Source organism: Antrostomus carolinensis, unplaced genomic scaffold, assembly GCF_000700745.2.
Source record: "Antrostomus carolinensis isolate BGI_N321 unplaced genomic scaffold, ASM70074v2 scaffold16599, whole genome shotgun sequence".
Lineage (NCBI taxonomy): Eukaryota > Metazoa > Chordata > Aves > Caprimulgiformes > Caprimulgidae > Antrostomus > Antrostomus carolinensis.
Genome location: NW_010338024.1, coordinates 60,820 through 85,204, shown reverse-complemented (window position 1 = coordinate 85,204; position 24,385 = coordinate 60,820). Strand labels below are relative to the sequence as shown.

The 24,385-nt window shown below is 35.0% G+C and overlaps 1 protein-coding gene across 1 annotated transcript in view; it reads right to left on the bottom strand.

Annotated features, from left to right (window-relative positions):
* Window positions 1–1,505: 1,505 nt before the first annotated feature.
* Window positions 1,506–24,385, bottom strand: part of CEP128 (centrosomal protein 128) — a 76,992-nt gene continuing 54,112 nt past the window's right edge. Inside the window, exons 10-13 of the mRNA XM_010175374.2 lie at window positions 12,040–12,117; window positions 9,912–10,025; window positions 6,426–6,534; window positions 1,506–1,612 (exon numbers count right to left, since the gene is read on the bottom strand). Of these exons, the coding sequence (XP_010173676.2) occupies window positions 1,506–1,612; window positions 6,426–6,534; window positions 9,912–10,025; window positions 12,040–12,117 (408 nt within the window). The remainder of the gene's footprint in view (window positions 1,613–6,425; window positions 6,535–9,911; window positions 10,026–12,039; window positions 12,118–24,385) is intronic.

The following is a 24,385-nucleotide window of genomic DNA, read 5'->3' as shown; positions in this document are numbered from 1 at the left end:
GATCAGAAGAGATGGATATGCCTGTTTTGCTTTCTTGACCTCCTGAATGAGCAGATGTGCCAGAAGTCTGCAAAAAGCCAATGCCAACACTACAATGCATAGCATTATACACATACAAAAGGTAAGAACAACTTTTTTAACCAAATTAGATTTTTTTTTTATTTTAAGTAATTTCAGAGTATAGAAAATGAAAGGGGAACTAATTCAATTTTTTTCCTCATTTCCTTGTCTGATTTTGATGTTCTCTGCAAGAAACTGTTTGAAACAGGCTGAATACAAAGGGATTTCCAAGTAACGACTGGGACTGCAGAACATTTCTTCAGAATTTTTTTTTTTTTTTAAAGTCCTGTTTTCAGATGGCACATAGTGACCTGCAAATTATGTCTAAGACATCTACAGTTCTAAAAAAAGATGTTGTTTCAGAGAAGAAGTAGGCTTCCTAAATATGAAAGAAACCTACAAAACAAAATGGTTTCAATGGTGTTCATGTTGCGACAGTAGTCTGACAGATTTGGCAAATTTTTTAAGGCACAAAATACTGAATCAACCAGAAGCACTAGAGAGGGGAATAAAACCAGGACCATGAGAAACACTTGCATTTCCTTCTGGTGCACTTACATTCTGCTCTGATACACCACAGTAATGCAGATTTGTGTCCAATTTGTTTAGAATACAGATATGCCAATAAATACAACTGTGCAATATTGTATTTCCATAACATTTTAAAATCAATACGACACATCTCTTCTAACAGAGAAGAAAACAGAATAAAAAATCATTAAACCCTGCTATTAAAATTTTCACAGCCACATAGTAGTGCCCTTCAACATGTTTAATACAGATGACTGAGATTCGGGTGCTGTTAAGTGCCTTATCAGAGGTCATCTGATAAAACTGTTCTGGTCAGAAGAATAATTCTAAGCAGCTTATAACAGATACATGTTGAACTTGAAATCATGACACATTTCCACTAATTTTGAGGAAATACTTATCACTTCTTTCTTTAACGATTGTTGCAAACTGAACAACCTAAAATCACAAATGTGTCTACACGACACTGTACAATGACTCTCATAATAAATACTAGGACAAAAGTAATTTGTGAATATTTTTTCATTATTAAAAATTGTTATTAAATGTTATTAAAAAAATCTCAGACCAATTCCTGCATAGGGGTAAATAAGCTCATAGGAAAGATTAATGTCACAAGTCTTTCATTTCATAGTATTTCAGAAATACAATAAATTTAGTTTTGGAAGACTACAGAAACAAATCCAAGGGAATAGCATAATCCCAGAAAACCTTTGGCATAATACATAATACATAAATTATCACACGAATTCATTAGACTCACTCTTGGTGCTCTTTCATTTAAGTGTTTGGCAACAGCTCAATCATTAAGGGTGCATCTCTCCTATAGCAGATGGAACTACTAATGTTCAAAACCAAAAAATAGTGGAATAGAATTTACCACAGAGAAAGCTGGTGTGTTTTTGTAAAATGTTCTACTGCTTCCCTCTTTCTGCTTGCAGCTTCATTTCACTGACAGCAACATTAGTGGAATCTTCCTTAGTGGCACTGGTGTCAAAAGGAAACATTCTTTTCATAAGTGCTAGAAATAGGTCAGACAAAAAAATTAATTAAACATCTTCAGAGAAACACATACATTTTGCTGAGTGACCATGAATGCTTATATAAAACACTTATTTCTTTATACAATATTATAATTTACGCCGCAAGCAATACATTATTAATAAGTATTCAATATTCATTATGCTATGAATTGAGAAACTGACTTATTTTTCTAGAGAAATAGGTTTTAATACTACATAATACAGGCATGGTCAAGAGCTTTCTTATACAGAAGAAATAAAAACTGATTTTTTTTAAATTGGATAATCTCACTAACATTTCTTTCCCACTTAATTTTCCAGCATTTTTGTTTTAATAAGACAAAACAAACTACTCAGAAAATTCCTGAAGGAATATGTTTAACAATAGCATAGACTAAAGTCAACAAGTGACACTGAACAGGTGTTCATAGGTTGCCAGACTGTGTATATACCTTTCGTGGCAGGGAGCATTTTTAATACTTCTTTCTAAATACTTTATATTGCACCAAAATTCAGACAATATGAATTGACAGAACACCTTATAATAAAGTGCTGGAGGAAAAGAACCCAAAACCAAATAGCCAAACATCTAGTAATTATTTAACAAAAGACAGAAATTAAGGGGAAGAAAGTGGATATCTACTTATAGAATATACCCTTCTTCTAATGGCCTTCCTTATATCATAAGGATCAGATTGTTTGTAATAAATACGCAGAGTGCAATTTTTCAATAGTCCAGTAAAATTGTAGCAGTATATGACAAAAAGTTATTTAATAGGGAGGAAGTCTTCACAGTTTGATTAGGAGTGAGATGTTTTCACTTTCAGAAGGAGAATGAAATCATTGTGTTCAGGACATCAGTAAAACAGTGAGTTATCATTTTTCAGCATAAAGTTTTCAGTATTTGTTCAGAACTATGCTCCTGTATGCTCTTTCAACGGTACCTCCTGTGATCAGTATTTAAAGTGAAAAATCAAAGACAATTCATTGCTAAACTAAATCAATTTGCATTTTCCAAAGTGATGATGTCAAGTTTCCAGCCATTCCAGGTTCCTGAGCAGCCTTAGAAGGTTTTGCTCTAGAACTGTGTTCCACAGCATCATGATGCTACAATGTCTTCTTATTTTTAACTAAGTTACTTATTTATGAATGTCAATACAAATTGTCTTAAGAACTTATGCAAAAGTATACATAAAGGGATAAAGACAGATATCAACATACATTGCAGAAGTTAATTGTTATAACAATAAAATCAACATTCAGGACAACTTCGTTTTATTCAGCCATGATATTATTCCTAATATATACCATGTGGACACAAGAGTGTTATGTACCACAAAAACCAAAGGGTCAGAGAAGACTGTAATCCTAGTTACAGAAGTTGGGAAAACTGGTGGCTATTTTCTTCTCCATAAAGTCAAAGCTTATAAAGCCCTGGAATATAAATTCTCAACAACAATAGAAAGCCTGAAAGCCATACGGTGTCTGGGAAACCATCCAGGTTAAAACCTTGAAATGATGAACTGTACAAAGAGAAAGGCAAGATCCAATTCACAAAGCTAATGCAAAGCATGTGTAACTCTAGGGACCTTTATAACACAAAATTTAAGAAAATTACAGTGGCCATGAAAAACAATTTTTGAGGGTTATTCTTTAGATAACAACTAGTAATGTCTTTTTAGCCCAACCATTTTGGTCTGATAATAATACAGACTGCAAACCATGTCTAATGAATGCTTCCTTGTATAAATTATTTTCTCAGTTAAACTTAATTTCTAAGAAAACGGGTATAGAAATATAAAATTGTTATGGAAAAGCTGTTATAATTGTAGAAATTATACCAGAAACATGAAGACCAGACATAAAACAGAATGTTAATGCTAATGTTACTTTTAACTGCCTGCTGCATTGGCAACTTTTTACTAAATAGATACATGAAGGAGATTGTTGTTCCCTTATTTATTTTTTCATTCTTTTTGTCCCTCTCTCTTCAAATAATTTTAAACTTAAATCCCAGGATTCTCCTTGCAGATAAATTAAATTGTATCAAACATGTCTGTTCACCTCCCTGGTGCTCTCTACAAGTCATAAGAGACCCACATTGGGAAGGGAGCTTCTACTACTACTTATTGCCTCTATAATCTGTAAGGTTTCATGAATTTAATAGAGATGGAGTGGGGAAACATTAAAACACAAAGGCTTGCAAACTGCTCCAAAAGGTGAATGAAAAAAACCCTCCATTCTTCTGCTTCTGAAGAAGTAAGGAGAGAAATTAATCACAGAAAATAGGTGATGACATTTATAGGTAGATTTATTAAAAGCTACAGGAGGGCAGGGAGCAAAAGACCTCAAATTATACTTCGCTGTCAAAGTCTCAAATTATAACTAATTAATATCATTACTGAAATTAAAAGTTCATGGTGTTTATGTGACTAACATGACTGAAGTAGCTGATTTTACCATTTGCCACTCACTGGCAATTAGAAGAAAAGCTCCTTAATGTTAATATCACTGCAGAATTGTCACTGTCCTCAAGAACTATAGCACCAATTTCAAAATACACATTTGACTGGTGGAGATCAGGTTCAGCATAAAGGTAAATCAGTCAGACAGCAACCAAAGTCTATGGAGTAATTCAAATACCTTAGTGCCACAAGTTACCAGACATCCACAAAGGGTTGCAAAAGATGTGATGGGACCTGTGGGAATCCTAAGCCTTCCTAAAATAAGAGCTAGGAGCATACCGTAGGTCATGTAAAATGACATCAGGCATCTTCAACAGGCATCTGACTTGCTCTCATACTTACTTACTATGCATAGAAAATATATAATAGCAGTAACTCTTAGGAGAAAAGAATCAGCAAAGTGAGAAATTAAGAACACCATCATGATTCTATCAGAGTCAAATAAAACCAAGGACAGAAAAAATGTTCTATGCCTACTTCTCTATTTTAGCCTCAGAAAATTTGACTAATGGATTTTTATAGAATACAAGTAAGTAACTAAAACTCTAAAGATTTTTGTATCCAGTTCCTTTCCCTTGAAACAAATAGGAAAAAGTGAAACACAATCACTGTTTTTTTTACTTTTTTTTTTTAAGTTATTATTTTTAAAAGTAGCTCTTTACCATCTGGGCAAAATAAAAAAACCTAAAAACACTCTCAGCACCATTCTGGGATTTGGAAAATATGAAATATGAAGTTTAGCTTAATTTATAATGTGGGAAATACCTTCCTAAAAGTTTTGAGCAACTCAGCCATGGCTGAACATGGTTACAAAAGGAGCCTTCCTCAAATGCTGAAGACTTTGGAAATATTTTATAATGACCAACATTGAATCACTACTGTTTTTCATTATTCTTTTTTTTTTTTTTTTAAACCTCCTGAAAGCTTAGTGGTAAAAAACAGTTGAATCAGAGAATAAATACCCAGACCTGGTTCATTAGATTGATATTCAGATCACATGGATCCTATTTGACAACTGCCTAAAACTGATTAAAAAGTACTAAACTAACAAAGCCTTAGCAAGTTCCATTCAGGTTAAGCAATATAAGAATTTTTTAATATTTTAGGAACATTTATGCCGCATCTTCAAATTTCAGCAAGGTTTTACAGTGTTGAGGTTCAAAGGGACTGTTGTAGGTCAGCTAGTCCAACATGCCTGTAAGGTATGGGTTATTTCTTTTCTATATCCCAAACAAGCTAAGCTGTACTTTAACTTACAAGACTTTGACAAGGATGAGGTTAGGGAAAATGGAAAAACAACTCTGAGTCAGGGGAAAGTGTCCCTGAAGTACAGATAAGATGGAGGTATTTGCTCTTATGCTTTGTTCCTCAGCATACTCTGCAAAAAGATATTAATCACAACCTACAGATTCTGAAAGGAAAAGAAACCAATTATCCTGATCAGATCAACTCAGGACTTACTGGTGAGCAGTAATGTACTGCAGCACTCATTCTAAGATGCAAAGGTTTGAAAGTGCAATGAAGACTGAAATGGGACTTTCCATCACACAGAATGCAACTTACTGAATAAGTTCCCAGTACACAAACTGGTTATATTGAAAAGAAATGGAAGGTCGTATCCTTCTGAAGAAAAAGTATTCTGATATCCATGTGCTGATATGTTAAAAAAAAACCCTTTAAAAAACCCAAACGTTTTTGTTTTAAGTTAGTGTTGACACTCATGCAAAGGTGTGCCTGTACCCAATAAAGATCTAATATGTCCTTTCTTTCACTGTGCAGTTCCTAGTTGTATCAGAGATCCCATGACTTTTCATGACCATAACTTGTATACACACTAGGAGATAGAATAGTTAAAAACAACTGCTGAAGTAGAAGTAAAATTAGCGAATTCAACTTTCACTGTTAGACTGCTACACAAGCACAAGACTAACTACTACAAATTAAAGATCCGGGAAACAATCTTTGGCTGAAGATGTCTGTCTAGTCCCTGAAAAAGATACACAGCTTACACAGGTATGACTTCATGCAGAGATTCAGAATCCAAGTGCAGTCCCTTTTTTTTTGGTGTAGGTTTGGATGACAAAGTATATTGTATGTCCCAGTAAAAAAAAAACAAAAACAAAAACAAAACAACCAAAACCCAAAACTAGCAGTGGGATGTAATGAAGTACTTCCTAGACAAAGGCATCCATCCAATATCTAAAGCTAAAATGCAGGAGGACTCTTAAGAAGGTTCTAGCATTTTTTTTTTTTGTTGAAAAGTAGAGTGTCTTACTCTCTCAAGTAAAACAGCTTTAAAAGATGAAAATACATTAATTGTAAATTTTTTCTTTGAAACAATACTTACAACCTGAATCTGGGATCAGGGAGCTGGACAAAAAGCTGGTTTGTGTTCGCCAGCTACAAGAGGGAGCAGCCACTTCTGTATGAGAAGTTTCAGCATCTATTTTCACATCCTATGGCAGCCAAATAAAAACAGTTTTTATCTGTTAATATCAAGCAGCTGTAAACTTTAACAACATACAGCAGCACACATACAGGTATATGCTGTGGTTTCACACATTCTGGAAAATACTGAATTCTCAGAATTCTCAGTATTGCAGTTAGGTTCAGATTAATTTGCTTATGAATTTCATGCCCATTTCATCACTACAAAACCTCTGCAAAAAAATGCTTTGCCTTGAGAAAAGCACTGCCAGCACTGCAAGTTTTTGTGACTACAATAAGTTGTAAAAATGTCTTTTTCCTGTTTCCACCCCATCCACGGTTCAGAACAAAGCATAGCGGCAGGACAGACATCAGTGAATGATGAATTCCCCATCAATTCAATGAACGGTCCACGTTAATTCACTGATGTTCCACAAGTAAGTAGTAATAAAAATTATATCACTTTTCCCTGTCACTGAGGATACTCAGACTTCACTGATTTCTCATATCAAAAGACCCGAAAGTTGCTTTTCCATTTTTTTTGCTAAGTCATTAAATAAAGTCTGAAGTACAATGTTCCTATTTGTGGCAAGACTAATACAACATAGCTATTTGGTGAGGAAAATAATTTGTTCTATAAGCTAAAAAAATAAGATCATTTTAAATAGGCCATTTATACAAAAATCTCCGTAAATCTTTATTAGCACTGCAGCAAGTAGTCCCCAGTTACAATACCTTACAAAATAAGATTAAAGCTTGGCTTAGTATCCAAATTAGTCACTTTTTTGAAATAAGAGATAATAATGCACGAATGCATTAAACCACAAAACACTCAATTTTGCTACTGAAATTTTATCATAAAGAGTCTCGGGGAATTTTGTTAAAACATCTTGCAATTTATCATTCATGCTGATACTAAGATTTGAAAACCAAACAGAAAACAAAATATAATTCAACATTAATTTAGAGATACAATGAGATTTGTCCCACCACTGAAGAGGGATTTACTCCTATTAAGACTAATGGGAATTATACATATTAATCCCCTTATGCGCTGATGAGAGACTTAATACCTAAAGTGTACATAGCACAATAACAATTCTTAAAGAATAAAAAAAAAAAATTACTTTTAATTCTGCTTCCAGAAATGCTATTTAGTACAGAGCTTTTAAACAAGCAAGGTGCTTCTATAGCAGCACCTGCAATACAAAATGGCTTTCTCTTTACAGCAGTTTTAAATTACAGGATGTGCATTTTCTCATGCACTTCATTTACAATTACATCTGTATGCTGTGTTTGACTAGATGGTTGGTTGTTCATACTTGAATCTATCCATCATAACATTTATCTTCAGTTTTCTTCTGTCTTTCCCTTTTGATTTTGCTTTAGTTGGAGGCATGGGAAGATCGAGTAGGGACAAATGAAATCATAAGAAATGAAGAAAAATAACTGCTTTTAGGGTAACAATCAACTTTGGTTTCATTTTTGCTCCTTAAAATGAAAAGAGGCTAGGATACAGGATTAGATAATGCCTGAGATTAATGCTGAGCTGAAAGAAGTATATTACAATAAAGGCTAGAAAAAAGACCATAACAGAGGAGAAAGATGAATTCTACAAGTAATTTTATCTAAAATGGATAATGTAAAAATTTTACAATAACTCCCTTTCTTAAAACATGCACTTTCTTATCACCTACCAAATACCTGTTTACTTTGGATAGCAGCAGCACTACATTGTGTACAGAGTATGAATCAAAACTATCAGAAAGAATAAACTTCGATGTCCTCAAGCCTATACTCTTCCACCAAACAATTTTAGAGACTCCCAGCTGACAAATAGTAAAATTAAAAAAAAAAAAGAAACAACAATGTATTTGAGTTATTTCCAATGGAGGGTAAGAAAGGCAAGCACTAAAAAGGGTCTTTTTAGACTAAGCTAGCCCAATCACTGTAATCAGATGAACACCCACCTGTTACTTGTTTTTGAACATTTTGTTCTATTTGTAATAGCCGTGACAGCAACAAGTACTGTATGTCATGCAAAAACCCAATTAGGCCTGACTAAATGGAAGCCATTAAATGCTCCCTGTTGTCTAAAGAAAGAGGAAATACTGTTTCGGAATCAACTTTATATATAGAGTTCAAATAATGTGAGCTCAGTAAGCTCAGTCAGCTTAGTGCAATATTATATTCCACTGTCAGTTGATTGCATTGCACTTAGCTTTTCAATGTTTTCCAAATTTCAACGGCTACTGAATTAGTAACTCTTGTGTGAAGGCAAGAGAAATTAAAGAAACTGAAGATCATCATTAGCAACAGACTGAATGTGAATCTGGCCTGTTTCTTCTTTTCAGTTCTTTCTTACAGAAGAGCAAGATGTATTGTTGAAGTAGCTTAATAACTTCTTACAACAGCAACTTACTAAGTTAAAATACTCTGTATTTATTTTACCTTTTCCACTTTTTAAAAAACTTACTGGTAAGTATGGCCTCATTTTACAGAAGAAAAATTGCTAAAGAGGAGGAGGGAACACAAACAGCTTAAAGATTTTTGATACATTGTGTGTGAACGTAGACTTTGAGCTCCACTGCTTAGAGGCACTGGTAAGACTCATTGTCAATGAATCTTGATTTAATTGTGATAATACTAGCACAATTCTTCACTTCTGATCACTTATTTCAACCACATCCACAAGAAATTGTAGTTCTGCTGAAGTAAGCTGCTATCACAATGACATGCAGTGAGAAGTGATATGACAATAAACAAGCTAATATGAAGAGAAAGAATGTGTGTTAACAATTGGAAAAGTCAGCTCATTACAGGCAATGTCTCTAAACAAGAGCATTGAATTTGTATTGCAGGGAGTTAGGAAATTATGCTTAGCCCTGCTATCAGGCTGCTGAGTGACCTTTAACAAATCACTTCCCCTCTGTTTGCCTGGATTTCATTTATGTATGAAATAGACATCATGCAGTATCTTTTGTAAAGAATGCAAAGATCAATTACTGAAAAACCACTATACACGATCTACAAATTAATCATCCTTTCAATGGAGGAAACAGGTCTCTATATTTCTCTTTTACATGAAAGGACAAGGGAAAATCGAACAAACCAATAAAAAAATTGGTGTAGACAACAATTTGACAAAGCAGGTAAACAAACACTTGAGAGGAGTAAGACACTTTTCTGTGAAATTTTAAAGATTTTAGGAAAGTATCCATGGTACTTTACAATGTAGACAACACTTCTGTCATCAAATTTTACATCAGCAATAGTAGTTACATCAAACAGAAACATTCATGTGTGATTTTAGACTGCATTTGTACTAGGAGTTAATATACATCAAATAAGTTTCCATTGTTGATTGAAAGTAATCGGAAAACAAAAGTGGAGAACACATACGTACCTTGAATTGTCGGACTCTCTGTTTTGAATCTTCCAGCTGTTGCTGTAGAGAACTCACTATTTCCTTATACTTCGTATACCTTTCCTCAATCATCTCCCTTCGGCAATGGGACTCCTAGAAATGCATTAAAAGATCTAAATGATTTTGCAATATGAAAATCAATAAATATAGGCTGGCTATTGTAAACACAAGTATCACCAAGGATTTTCAATACAGAATATAATTTCAATAAATTCATAACTAACTTTCAGAGGTTGAAATACAGGGGCATTATGAAAGCATAATGTTCTGTATAGAAAAGTATTGTTAAAATGAAAAAAGGTTAAAATGTGAACAGCCACTTCCTTAATTGGTGAATGATTTCTTGTAACTCTTTCCAAAATTCAGTAATATCATACCTTCTAACAAAGGAATTCTGTAGTGGTGCAAAATTAATTACAGTACTATAGAAACAAGCACTTGAAGAAAAAAAGTGTTCTAAGGATATGGACTAAACATATATTCAAATAAGAAAACATAATGCTTCTTGCTGAACTAGCTAATGATGAGCTTGAATGAATACAACTACTAGACAACTTGTGAGGCATTATCAAAGATTTACTTTCTCTTTCCTTCTCCCTTCCTATGAAAACACTGAGGGAAGAACTTGCCAGTAGTGGAAAGCAATGAATGGCTTTGAAATATTTCATTCATGCATAGCACTTGAGAGTAAAATATGGTATCGTACAAAAAAAATCCAATGTATTTTCAAATAGAAGAACTAATGAAACTCTAAACTAACATCATTCTCACAGCTAAGGTATAAAGCTTAGCTGTCTTAAATAATAAATGCACAAACGATAAATTATTTATTAAACAATACACAGTAGTTGGTAGAGGCTCATCTTAAGAAAACAGTCTTCAAAAAACTAAGCATCAGGGAGAAGGACAGCGTTCAAATTAAACCAAAGCATTTGGGTTCCAGTTTCACAAATGCTAAGTGATAACTACAGCAAACCAGAAAATGGCAATGTCATTTATAGTAACATTAGGCAAGAGAGTGCAAGTGTGAAGGAGACTGCAGAAACCCCCCATTCAAGCTTCTGCTCTGCCTAGCTGAGAGCAGAATTTTTCCTTCAGCAGTGCAGAACCATCAGAAACAGAAGGCAAATGTCAACCTCTCTCAGTGCAGAAGGCTCTTTTGGGGATAAATGGAATGTGAAATTAAAACTATACATCTCAGTAATATTTTTCTAAAACAATCTGACACATTTCAATCAGCATTTGTGTCCCTAACTCTGTTGATGATGATAGTAAAAAAATAGTATACAATTATTAACACATGATCTCGTGCAAGAACACTTAGAATAAACAGTGTTCCAAACAAGTATGTTTTGAATTGTTTATGACTACTTCAGGATGAGAAATTCTAGATAGCAAATAAAATGCAAATCATTATGTATTTGTTGATCTGTGATTTAATACTGATTTAAAATTTATATTGTGCAATGAGGATCAAAATTACTTTTTAGTAAACCACCTACTTCATGTATGGAAAGTAATAATAATACAGTGGTTTAGCCACCCAGCCACTGAAGTTCTAATTTGAGGCTTATCACTCTCGACAATACGCCACCACTACTGTCAATATGTTCCACTGTGTCCAAAAAAATACACCTTGATTTGATAGTGATACTGGGAAAATAAGTGACAATTATTAGCATTATATCAAAATCAAGCAAACAAAAAAAGCTGTAAAGCTCACTTATTTTCACTTATATTTCAGTGAAATAACTAGCATGATTTATTTCATTACAAAATTTTCATTTTTTAACAAGTAAAATCAGAATTCATCACTCAATAGAAATATTCTGAACCAGTAATTAGGACTTGACCTATTATCCCCAGTTATCAATGTTTGCTTACATTATGGAGCACCTCAGCAGTATTACTAATTTAGTCATAATTAATAACATAAAAAAGATCTGTATAAACATAAAAATAAATTTCTATATGGTTTTGCTTATATTGTATGTAATTATGTAATTTTAAACATCTTATTAACCAATTTATCTTTACATACAGAGAGGACATTAATTAACCAACATATTTTAGAACTACTGGAAGACTCAAATGAAATCTTTCTCACTCCAATATCTTTAAAATCTTCTAACAGGCTCAGTTTCTCAGGAACAGCCTCCAGATGGTCTAAAGCTACTCGAGTACTCTAAAGAACAGAACACAAGATAAAAAATAAAAAATTAATCAATTCTTTCAGCCATCTCAAATATTAAAAACCTACTATATGCATGGAAACAGGTTTGTAGCTATGTATGTGTCTGTAAATTAAACCGGTCAACACTAAACAGGACGTTAAGGAAAAAGATGAAATAAAATACAGAGCAGTTTGCTTAATTTGAATCTCCATGAATAGTTACCAGTTTATTGAGGAGAACAATACTTATAATTTTGGAGTTTATGTAGCCTTCAGAATGAAGTTTTCTTGTATTTCACTTCAGAGAGTAAAGTACATTTAACAAAAATATAAATCTATACTCACACTGTCTATATTTTTGTAGTTAAACATATAGTAGAAACTTTTTTTTTTTTTTTTGCAAACTCAAATATGCTCAGTTGGCACTTAGCCAAATATAGAACAATCAAATTTCATATTTTTGGCTTAGACAAATGTATGTACTGCTGAAAGATGAATTACCACTCTAGGGAGAACTAGGACTGGACTCAACAACAAGACTCCACTTCCACGCCAGTGATGCAAAAACTCTAGTCTATAGCAGGATGCAAAGAACTGAAGAAAACGAGGATCATGCTTCGGGTTTTGTGCATAGGCGAAGTTGGTTGGTCACGCATAAAGAGCAGTCATGACACATAAACCAGATGCCTTTGAAGCTTCTCAAAGGCTGCCCTTCTATTTGCTTAAGAGCCAGCAGAAACAATACTGTTTGTACTTTCTGAACAACACTTGGTATTTCCTCCACCATTCCACAAATCACATTTCTTTGGATAAGGTTCTGTTAATCTGTTGTGCAATCTACCAATAATGGCCTTTGCTAACCATGTTACTGCCCTGGAACTTTAAAGCAAAAATCTATATAAGAAACAAAATTAATCAATCCTGAAGTCAAATATTATGTTGTTATGCTGTAAAGTCTGTGCAAACTGAGTTAACTTGCCCCTAACTACAAAAGCTCTTTTCCTAGTCTTGGAAAGTCTCAATCTGACCAATGTGAGAAATATCCCAATGTCCCATTTAGATCTCAGACTTAAGTTCTGAAGAGACTAAACTTTCAGTCACCATGATAAGAAAGATCAGTGAGAACCTCTCAGCACAAGTGCAGTCTACTCCAAAAAGCTGTGTTTTGTATCACATAAAGCTCCCTAATAATCTTCAAAAGCAACCCAATGAGTCAAGACTGTAATAGTGTCCTATGCTGGATATAACAAACTATGAAACACCAGTAGTATTAGCAAACCACAAAAATACTTCACTTGTGATTAATACTGAAGGAACTGTCTACAGACTGCATTGTTATTAAAAAAGTGAATATTCATGTAAGCTAATACTTTACAGAAGAATGTGACTCTTTAAATGCACAGCTCTTAAGTGTAGTTGTTTAGTTAAAACTCAATCACACAAAAATTTATTAAAAAAGTTAAATGGGACAAATAGCAATTAAATGAATATTCACATGAGCAGGCAGCTTAGATAACAATATTAATATTTTATATTAATTTTTTATTAATAATCTTAATCACAGTACAAATGAATGGATACTATACATTGTATATCTATGTAATAGGTACATTTATAATTTAGTACTATATTAAGTAGCATTATATGTAATATATTGTACATATATAAAGCAACATACAAATATTATATATTTATATATAATTATGCATTAATAGCAAAGTTATTAAAATTAATATCTATACTGCTACCATGACTATCATTTGACCACAGATCTTTTTTCCTACATGCTGCTATTAATTATACAGACAAGCAGTTACCTGCACAATGAACTAAACAAGCCATTATTTATAAGCAACTTTGCAAATTGCAGAAATCTAATATGTGAAGATTACAATAATGTAATACACAAAAATCCACCACGTTTTGCTTTGAGCCAACCTCTTACTAGCTTAATTATTACTTGTTCTCTCATTCTTGTACTATAAGAGAGAGTGCACAACCAATCTCTATTGATCTTCTCTCTGCAGCTTCTCATTTTACAGGCCTCTTGCAAACATTACTATTCATATGTTTTTCAGGCTGAAGAGTCCTAGCGTACTTAGTAACAACTTCTCACATGGAAGAAGTTTAATGCCTTTGATCATTCTTAAGTCTTTTGTAGCTTCTCTAGTTCTGTCTTTTTTTAAGATGGAGAAGGGGAGTGAGGAGTGGAGAACCAGAACTGAACAGAGTAACTTAAATGCAGACACACCATCAATTTAGAAGCAATGATATCTGTCTTGCTGTCTGCTTCGCTCCTAACAGTTCCAAGACGTATGCTTCCCATAACAAATGAACGTCAAGTTTCATAAACAATAGAATTCATTTGCATCTCACAATTGAACTTGTAACCAATATTCAGTCCCAATAAACTAAAATTAGGTAGTGGATGTGAGACTGGTTTTTCTACTTCTTTAATCATCTATATGGAAAAATATTATATGTGTAAAAAGCATTTATGTAATTTTCTGTAATTATGAAAAATTTGTACTGGCAGTTAATACGCTGACAATATTAGGACCTAATTCTATAAAACAACCACCTGGTTAAATCAGTTTTCCAGATATTTGGGTTCTTTTTCCTTCTGAGATTAATGAAGTTCAAGTAATATCTCCCACCTTCTAGGAATAAACTTCTACCGTTAGATCATATACTTAGCTAAAAAAGGGTTCTCTTATCCTACTGTTACATTCTTTTTAGGAATGCAAGATACAGTAGGAGAAAGATATTTGGGAATTCCCAAATCTGGCCCTTTTTTTCCAGGATACTTTCTACTCTTCACACAGCACAGAAGAGAACAAGAATTGCAGTCAAAGGTGCTAGAACAATATCAATTCCATTATCCCAGGTAAGGAGAAAGAATTTTATGAGAGGGCTGGAAGATTTGTTGCTTCAAGAACAAAAGGAAGAGAGAGAAGCCTACAAAGTGGGGTAAAAGGACTGACCACTGAGAAAGGATATTTAGATTTCAAGGAGCACAAGAAAAACTGTCAAAAGTGAAAGAAAGAATCTTTAGTCATTTAGCAGGAACAAGAAAATAAATATGAGACAGGGAAAAAAAGGTGGAGATAATTTAAGTATGAACCCAAAACAAAATGAGTACTTTTGCTTTTCGTTTATACTCACACATGAATTTTGTTAGATTAGAAAATGTTATTCTTTAAAAAAATACAGGAATTATACAAGACTAAATATACAAAGTTACACCTGGAAGATAGGTAAACCACTTCTTGAAATGGGCAGCACTGAGGACACCAGTACAAAAAAGTCCTTAATTGCAATGTTGACAAATGACCACGGTAAATGCTGGAAAAAGCCTGGAAGGAAGAAAGGTGCATATTTGTGCTGACTTCAGTGAATAAAGTACGGCAAATCAGTTTTGCAAAACTGAAAGTCAGAATTAATAAAGGTTATTTCTTCTAACAAAAAAAGAGTACTTTCTTCTTTCTCACCTGCTGCTTGAGAAAGGAAGTTCAGATTTCACACTTAGCTAGCAGTGTTTGGCCAAAACCTAAAATTTATTGTATTATCTTCATAAGAGTCTTGTATTTTAATGTGTAACTTAATTTGCAATCAGTTTTTTCATTTAAAAAGTCACCTACGATTTCATAAGGACAAAAAAAATTACTTTTGCTGTAACATATCTGGTTCTTTACTAGAAAAGAATTACAGAACCTGCAGTTTAATAATTAATATAAAATGGATCCTTTTTCTTATTTTCAGGATGCAATCAGGCAGGGGGCCTACATATTGCATTTAAAGTGTTCTTCACAGCTTACTGTAGAAATGTTTGTATAGCTATAAAATATCTTCTTTTTTTCAAATGCTACTCCACTTCTCCACTTCAAAGTAAAATTGCCTAGGTGTATCTATCAATATCTAATGTTTCCCTCTTACAAGAATCAACCATTTAACTTTTACCACAGTAAAGCAGTATTCATTCATACTTCATGCTTCACCTTACAGAATCACAGAATGGTTGAGGTTGGAAGGGACCTCTGAAGGTCATCCAGTCCAACCACTCTGCTCAAGCAGGGACTACTAGAGCACATGAACCAGGATTTTGTCCAGACAGATTTTGAAAATCTCCAGGGAGGGAGATTCCACAACCTCTCTGGGAAACCTGTTCCAGTGCTCAGTCACCCTCACAGTGAAGAAGTTCTTCCTTATGTTCAGGTGGAGCTTCCTGCGCTGAAGTTTATGCCCATTGCTTCTCGTCCTATTGTTGGGTGCCAATGAGAAGAGTCTGGCCCTGTCCTCTAGACACTCTCCCTTTAGATATTTATAAATATTAATCAGATCCCTTCTGAGTCATCTTTTCTCCAGGCTGAACAGGCCCAGCTCCCTCATCCTTTCCTCATATGAAAGATGCTCCAGTCCTTTAATTATCTTAGTTGCCCTTTGCCAGACACGCTCCAGGAGTTCCAGGACCTTCCTGTACTGGGGAGCCTAGAACTGGACACAATACTCCAGGTAGAGCCTCACCAGGGCTGAGTTGAGGGGGAGGATCACCTCTCTCGACCTGCTGGACACACTCCTCCTAATACAACCCAGGATACCATCAGCCTTCCTGGCCACAAGAGCACATTGCAGGTTCATATTTAACTGGTTGTCCACCAGGACTCCCAGGTCCTTCTCTGCAGGGCTGCTTTCCAGGAGGTCAACCCCCAACCTGTGCCTGGGGTTATTCCTTCCCATATGAAGGACCCTTCACTTTCCCTTGTTGAACCTCATGAGGTTCCTCTCTGCCCATCTCTCCAGCCTGTCAAGGTCCCTCTGAACGGCAGCGCAGCCATCTGGCATATCCGACACTCCTCCCAGTTCAGTATCATCAGCAAATCTGCTGAGCAGGCACTCTGTTCCTTCATCTAAGTCATTGACGAATGGGTTGAACAACACTGGACTCAGTATTGACTCCTGGGGGACACCACTAGATACAGGCCTCCAACTTGTTTCCATACCACCGATGACAACCCTCTGAGCTCTGCCATACAGCCAGTTCTCAATCCACCTCACCATCCAATCATCAGGTCCACACTTCTTGAGTTTGCCAATGAGGATGTCATGGGAGACACTATCAAAAGTTTTGCTTAGAGCCATTTATGGCAACATTCCAGTTGTCTGAACTGTCCCACCATGTTTCAGTAATTGCAATAAGATCGAAGCCCTGGATCTGCACACAGATCTCTAATTCTTCCTGTTTATTTGCCATGCAGCATGCAGCCCAGCAGCTGGTCCTGTTCATACACTCTTCCCTGAGCACTTTATTTTGCCAGTTGTGATGTCTATAGCTGGGCTAGATGTACCTTTGGTCTTAACCAGTACAATTCCTTTCAGATTCTAAAATTCTCAGAGTCTTCTGAACAGCTCATGAAGTGTTAGGATAACTAACATGCTAACATTTTAAGGGACAGAAATGTGCGCCTTTTTCTTAAATTCAATGAAAAGAATGGCAGTGATCATAAAATCATAGAATCATTTTGTTTGAAAAGACCTTTAAGATCATTGAGTTCAACTGTACCTGTCCACTACTAAACCATATCTCTGAGCACCTCATCTACCTGTCTTTTAAATACCTCCAAGGACGGTGACTCAACTACTTCCCTAGGTAGCCCGTTCTAGTACCTGATAATCCTTTCAGTGAAGAAATCCAATCTGTACCTCCCTTGGTGCAACTTGAGGCCATTTCCTCTTGTCCTATTGCTTGTTACTTGGGAGAAAAGATACACACCCATCTCACTACAACCTCCTTTCAGGTAGTTGTAGACAGTGATAAGGTCTCCCCTCAGCTTCCTTTTCTCCAGGCTAAACAACCCCAGTTCCCTCAGCCACTCCTCATAAGACTTGTTCTCCAGCCCCTTCACCAGTGGGGTTTTTTTTTATTTTGTTTTGGTTTTTTTACAAAAAGCTGTTAAAAACAGAAAAAGAAAAAAGACAGGTTTATTAGGGGAAATTTAATAAAGAAGGCAGCAACAAAATAAAGAATGGGAGGGAATGGTGATGAAAGAGTTTTTAGCTGGCCCACAGAATTGGTTTGGTAGTTTAATGAAATGCACAGCAACCTCCTCAACATAGATCAAATGCCATATTTGTATCATTAATGATTACACTCTATTCTATAAAAGAGATGGATTTAGCTGCACAGATAAAATGTGAAAAAGGATATCAGAAGCACCTGACATAGAGGGCAATTAAGTACTGTTAACTTTTTTCCCAGAAATCGGAAAGCTGTATACCATAACACATACAAATAATCCTGAAGACGGCAATCCCATCTGCCTGCTCATTGTTTAACAAGGAACAGAAGGTACTGATACAGTGCACTGATGGTACCGATAAGAGGAAGAAACGCCAATTGTACTGACTGAAGCAGTATTAGTGGTATTTTATTTAACAGCAGTCTCTTTCATAGAGTGAGTGCTATTAATCTTTCTGGTTTTAAAATAAAGATTATTTACTTTGAAAAGGAGCGTTCTATGTTTTAGCAGAGAATGATAAAACAAATTACTCATTTTCCATTACTTCATACAAACGCTTTGATGTTTCAACTGCTTGTGAACAGTTAATCCTCCTATATTGACATATTCTTGGTGACAGGCAGTTTCACACTGTCTCAAGGGACAGATTAAATCAAAATCAGATACACATTTTATTTTTAGTCTCAAAGCTGCAATGCTAAATGCAAATAAATCAAAGCAGGTTTGTATATAGTCCTCCTAAAGTTTGCCTTTATAGTTGATACATTGAAAACACATAAACATAAACCAGAAACTAAACTTCATTGACTTTAAAGTACAGCGCCCCTTTCTTTTCTGAGGTAGGGGAAAAACAAATGTCTATCTGTATAGCACAGATACTTTTGAAAATTAGAGCTGACTTAAGTATCAGTTAGCTAATCCCCAAAGAATACCCATTAAAAGATTAAAAGTGACTGTAATTTTAACTGCCTGCAATGCATGTCAGTAGGCCGTTACTCACAATTCAGATAAAAGATGTAATGTTAAAGGTGACCTACGATGACTTATTTTTAAATGGCCTTAGCATGTTGAATACTTAAATAGCAAGAATAGGATGCTGCCAGCATGTATAAAGGTGTCCTTTGTTCTCCCTTTTAACCTCTGTTTTACTATGCATTGTCATCTCCGATCTCCAGCACTAGACTGATACTTCATACGTTCTTTTATACAGACTGTGGTTCTACTTAAGAAGTCTGAGATTCTCTGTTGACTTTCATATGCCAGGCAAATTCCATGATAGCTAGGACATCCTGTAATCTAGTACATCATATGTATAGAGGGAACTTTAAGAGAAAAGAAAAAATGTATTTTGTATCTTTATATTCCAAGTACACCATTACTACAATTATACTATTGTTTTGATTATTTCAGCACATCAAGAAATCAATTTACCTTTACAGATAAGCAACACGTGAATATATAAAGTTACACAACATGTTCAACTGGCCTTTTTTAATACTGTATAGTTTCATCAAAGTTTTAACTAGTAAGATTTTTTTTTTTAAGCAAAAACTACACTTATACTAATGAAAAACAAAAAACCTTTGTTAATAAAGTGTTGCAAATGTCAAACTAACTGAACTTTTAATTTAGACACCAGATGTTTTTGCATGGAGTGGACCACATTTTAACTGAGAGCTTCATGGATGCTTTCTTTCCTGTTTGCAATGACATGGACCATCTCTTCTCTCATTCATGAGCACATAACTTCCCTGCAGTAACTATGGGAATTGTTTACATGGAAAAAATATTAGGAAAGTATTTAATGAATTTTTAGTTGTTTGATGCATACTAGCAGCTGGAAATGTGGAGGAGACAGCGTGGTCTTTTGGCAAGCCAGCTTTCTGTGAATCATCAGCTAGTGCTCTGAGTACTACTGGGTGTCCACAGGACTAGTTTTTGAGAAGCTATTCTTTATCATTTACTAAGATTTTGATCAAAGACATCCAGACACAATTACTGGAAATTAAAAGAAATACAACACAACAGGCAGAGTGTGTACAGAAACACAATGTTAGTGGGCACACATTCTTAAAAGGTATAAAGACTTCCTTGTCATTCATTCATGAATGTTATCTTCAACTTTCTGGAGCTTTGCAGGCTAAAAATCTTTACATGTAATTTAAGTTAATGTTCTGTATGCTAGCAGTATTTCATTAAGCCTTCCATAATGCGTTACAAAAACTTAATTAACACAGCCTTCATGGGAAAGAAGAAATATCATTCAGTTTTACAGCTGATAAATACTGAAATACAAAGAGAAGTGATTTAGCAAGGATTCACAGCAAATTATTGTTAGAGTAGGAAAACAATTAGGAATTTAGCTTATAGATTTCCCCATTTTAATCAAAAGATGCACAACAATCAAAGAAAAAAATAACGTGTGGTAGCAACTATACGTGTATCTGATATCTGTGTTCCTAAGGTTATAATTTGATCAAATACAAAAAAAAAAAAAAAAATCTAAAATGAAGGAACTAGCAGCACTTCAGAAACATTTTAGTCAATAGTCTGCTGTCAACATTTTAACTTGTTTTGTGACTTATTAAACAAACAAAAAAGCTTACCATAACACATGTATCTGTGTCTTACTTATCTGTGGAAGAACTCATAGATACACATTCTACAGATGAAAGGCCAACATTCCTAAAGAGAAACATGTGGATGGAACATATAGGATCTCTCTTTAAAATTGTATTTACATACATATACAGTGTGTTAAAAAAAAAAAAAAGAGAAAATTAAGACCACTGTATATTACTACTCCTAGTTAAACTAAGAGAAATAAGATATCTAAAAAATTACAGTCTTTTGTAATAAAGATTTATCTTTTCTATTACTTTTTCTAATGGAAAATTGAGAGGATTTTGGTTTATTAAAATCTGGCAAAAATGTTCAATATTTACAACACATGGAACCCAACTTCACAGTATCGAAAGGAGCTTTCTACTGAGAGAACATAAGGGTTGCATTAGGTGGAGTATTGCCAGCATGTCAAGGGAGGTGATCCCTCACCTCTAGTCAGCCCTGGTGAGAGACATCTGGAGTGCTGGGTGCAGTTCTAGGTTCCCCAGTGCAAGAGAGACACTGGAGACAGTCCAGCAAAGGGCAATTAACATTCTTTAAGGGAATGGAGCATCTCTCCTGTAAGGAAAGGCTGAGTAAGCTGTAACTGTTTAGCCTGGAGAAGAGAAGGCTCAGGGAGATCTCCCCAATGTGTACTAATACCTGAAGGGAAGGTGTAAAGAAGAGAGAGCCAGGCTCTTTGCATGGTGTTCAGTGACAGGACAAGAGGCAACGGGCATAAACTGAAACACTGGATGTTACATCTGAACACAGGAAACACTTTTTCACTGTGAGGGTGACTGGCACCGGTTGCCAAGGGAGCTTGTGGAGTTTCCATCCTTAGAATTATTCAAAACCCATCTGGACACGGCCCTGGGCAACTGGCTCTGGGTGACCCTGTTGAGCAGGAGAGTTAGAGCAAATGACCCGCAGACTTCCCTTCCAACCTCAGCCATTTTGTGGTTCTGTATTGTCTATTACTGATATCACCATTGGAGAAACTACAAAGTTCTTAGACCAAGTTGTTAGACACGCACCATGATTATTTCTCAACAAATAAATATAAAACTGGCATTCTGACCTCCAAGCAAATAGCAATTTAATAAAGTTTAGAGAGTTACCTACATTTTGTGAACTGTTTCTTACAGGCAATTTAGCAATAAATTATTAGGCCAATATTTTAAATATTCTTTAACAAATACACTATAAGATATTCTTGATTACACTTATCTGCAAATTTAGCATTCAAAGTCTCAACACAAGCGTATATACTTTTGTAACAGCATGGTTTTTTATTTCTTAGATTAAATTAGCAATTCATTTTTCAAAAAATAGTGAAAAGCATTTTTTAATAGAGAGTAATTTTAAAAATAATGTTATATGTCAGTTTTGAGGCAAGTGGGATTAGAGAGGTGACATTAGAAATATACATATATATGTTTAGTTTGTGGACTTTATGCAAGCACACAGCCTTAAATTATTTGTGTAAATTAGAAAAGTTGTGCAGAATCTTGTAAATCTATTTATTTCAGCATTTTTTTGTTCCTACTCTAAAATCCAGAATGAGCCAGAATGTGAGAAAAGAGTATGAATCATACTCCCAACAGCAATAAATTATTTTACAGAAAAAAAAATAAAAATCACAATGTTGACAAAAGAAAACTAGAGGTGGACATATTAACAAAAAACTAAAAGAACAAGTAAAGCACCAAATAGGAGGGGGCAGAGGATGGACAAGTAGCAGGGTATTCAACAAGAGCAATAGATACGTAGGGGAGTAGACAACATCAAGGAAGAAGGGAAGAGGAAGGTGAGCAACAGGAGAAATGAACCAGCTGGCTACAAGCAGTCAGGCAGCAGAAGTTACATGGTGGGAGTGAGCAGAGGGAGGACTTGGGGAACCTTGGGAAAGTCCTCCACCCCCAGCAAAGGGATGTGACACACTGGCTTGCTGATGAAAGGAAAGGAAAGGGTGAGGCAGACAGGACAGAGGATCTCAGACTGCTGCTCCTCTCCTGCTCATTTTTATAAGATCAAAGAACGGCTGTGTTCTGGGAGGACTAGAAGGCCTTTGATGTAATGGTAGTTTTGGCAAGACACTACAGAAGCAAACCAAGGGGAGAGGAAAGTATTAACCCTTAGATTCAAGATTTCCTAAATATTCACATGTACAAAGTGTGACAATCATGAAATAGTCACAAGAGCTAATAGCAAGATCTGTTCATTGATGAAAATCACATTGAGAGACAGAGAGCAAGCCCTAAAATGCATGGTGTCACATAATCTCTGTGTGAAAAGCATTGGGCATTGTCGCCCTTCCAATTCTTCTTTTGAAATGGTTGATAAATCAGAAAACTGATGCAAATTTCAGCCTGCTACTACAATAGAAGAATCTGATAGCTTTTACATTGCTGAGTATGTGTAGACAGAAATTTGTTTTACTGGTATTCAAAACCTTATTTTCATGAACATAAAATATGCGTTACAACAAAAAGCATAAATGTTCATACTGAAAAGGAAATTCATATTAAATAACAATTTTGCAGAATACTTACAGCATTACTGGAGTTAACCTAGATTTATGGCATTGTAACAAAAAGCTGAATCAAGTCCAGAAAAAGTCTGATCCAAGTATTGAAAGCAAATGGTAACCTCACTTCTGGGTCCTCTACTGAAAGCAGTAAGCTGTCTTACTGATCAAAGGATATATAATGCATATGCTCACTGGAATAGCTTCAGGATGTGGTTAATTTCAAATTAAATTGCCCAGTCTTTTAAGTCAGACTAGTACTACTAAGGCAGGGGAATCTGACTTGCAGCTTGTGCTCACAAAGAATGTGATGTAGTTTACAGAAACCCACTGAAGTCACAAGCATGGCATAGTAGCGGTGTGAACCTACAAAACACACCCCGACCTCTTTATGAGAATTAGATACACTTCCCATTGTGGCTACATCTGACAATAAAATACAGACTTTTACCCAAGAAAATCATATACCTTTGTCTTTAAATAATATAGAGCCAAATCCTGTATGTAAGAACTAAGCTACACTCAAGAATAAACTAAATCACCTTATTTAAAGATAAATCATATTAATTCTGGCAAAACATCAGACTCCATAATTCATTACTAAAGTAATCAGAAAAATTACTTGTTAATAGCTATGTAATAAATTAACTTTACTAAACAGTATTATACCAAAATAAGAGTCAAATAAAACACAATCTCTAGGTATTCAAAACCTGAGTTTTGTTACTCCTCTGGCACTTCTCACAAGTAGGATTATTCCAGAATACACCTTGTTTCTTCAGCTCCTTTTACATCCACTAGTGAGTCTAAGTACCCCTGTTCTTCCTTCTTGCCCTGCCTTGCTTCTGCTCCTGTCTTGTGCATCCTGCTGGAGTAATAAGTGGTGTACCCATCTACTGATTCATAATATAGAACTAATCTGATTGACGAAAAAGAGACAAAAAATCCAAAAGCTTCTTCTGATGGGTACTATTTGTTCTCGGGTTCCTTAAGGGAGTGACCAGATCAGGTGTTGTGTCCTGAAGGAAGATGGTAATACACACTTTCCTTGGGAACCAAGTGAGTTGGCTAAAGAAAAAGAAGATCCAAGAAATTGTCGGGTATAGCAGACAGGATGAGTCGTGGTAGG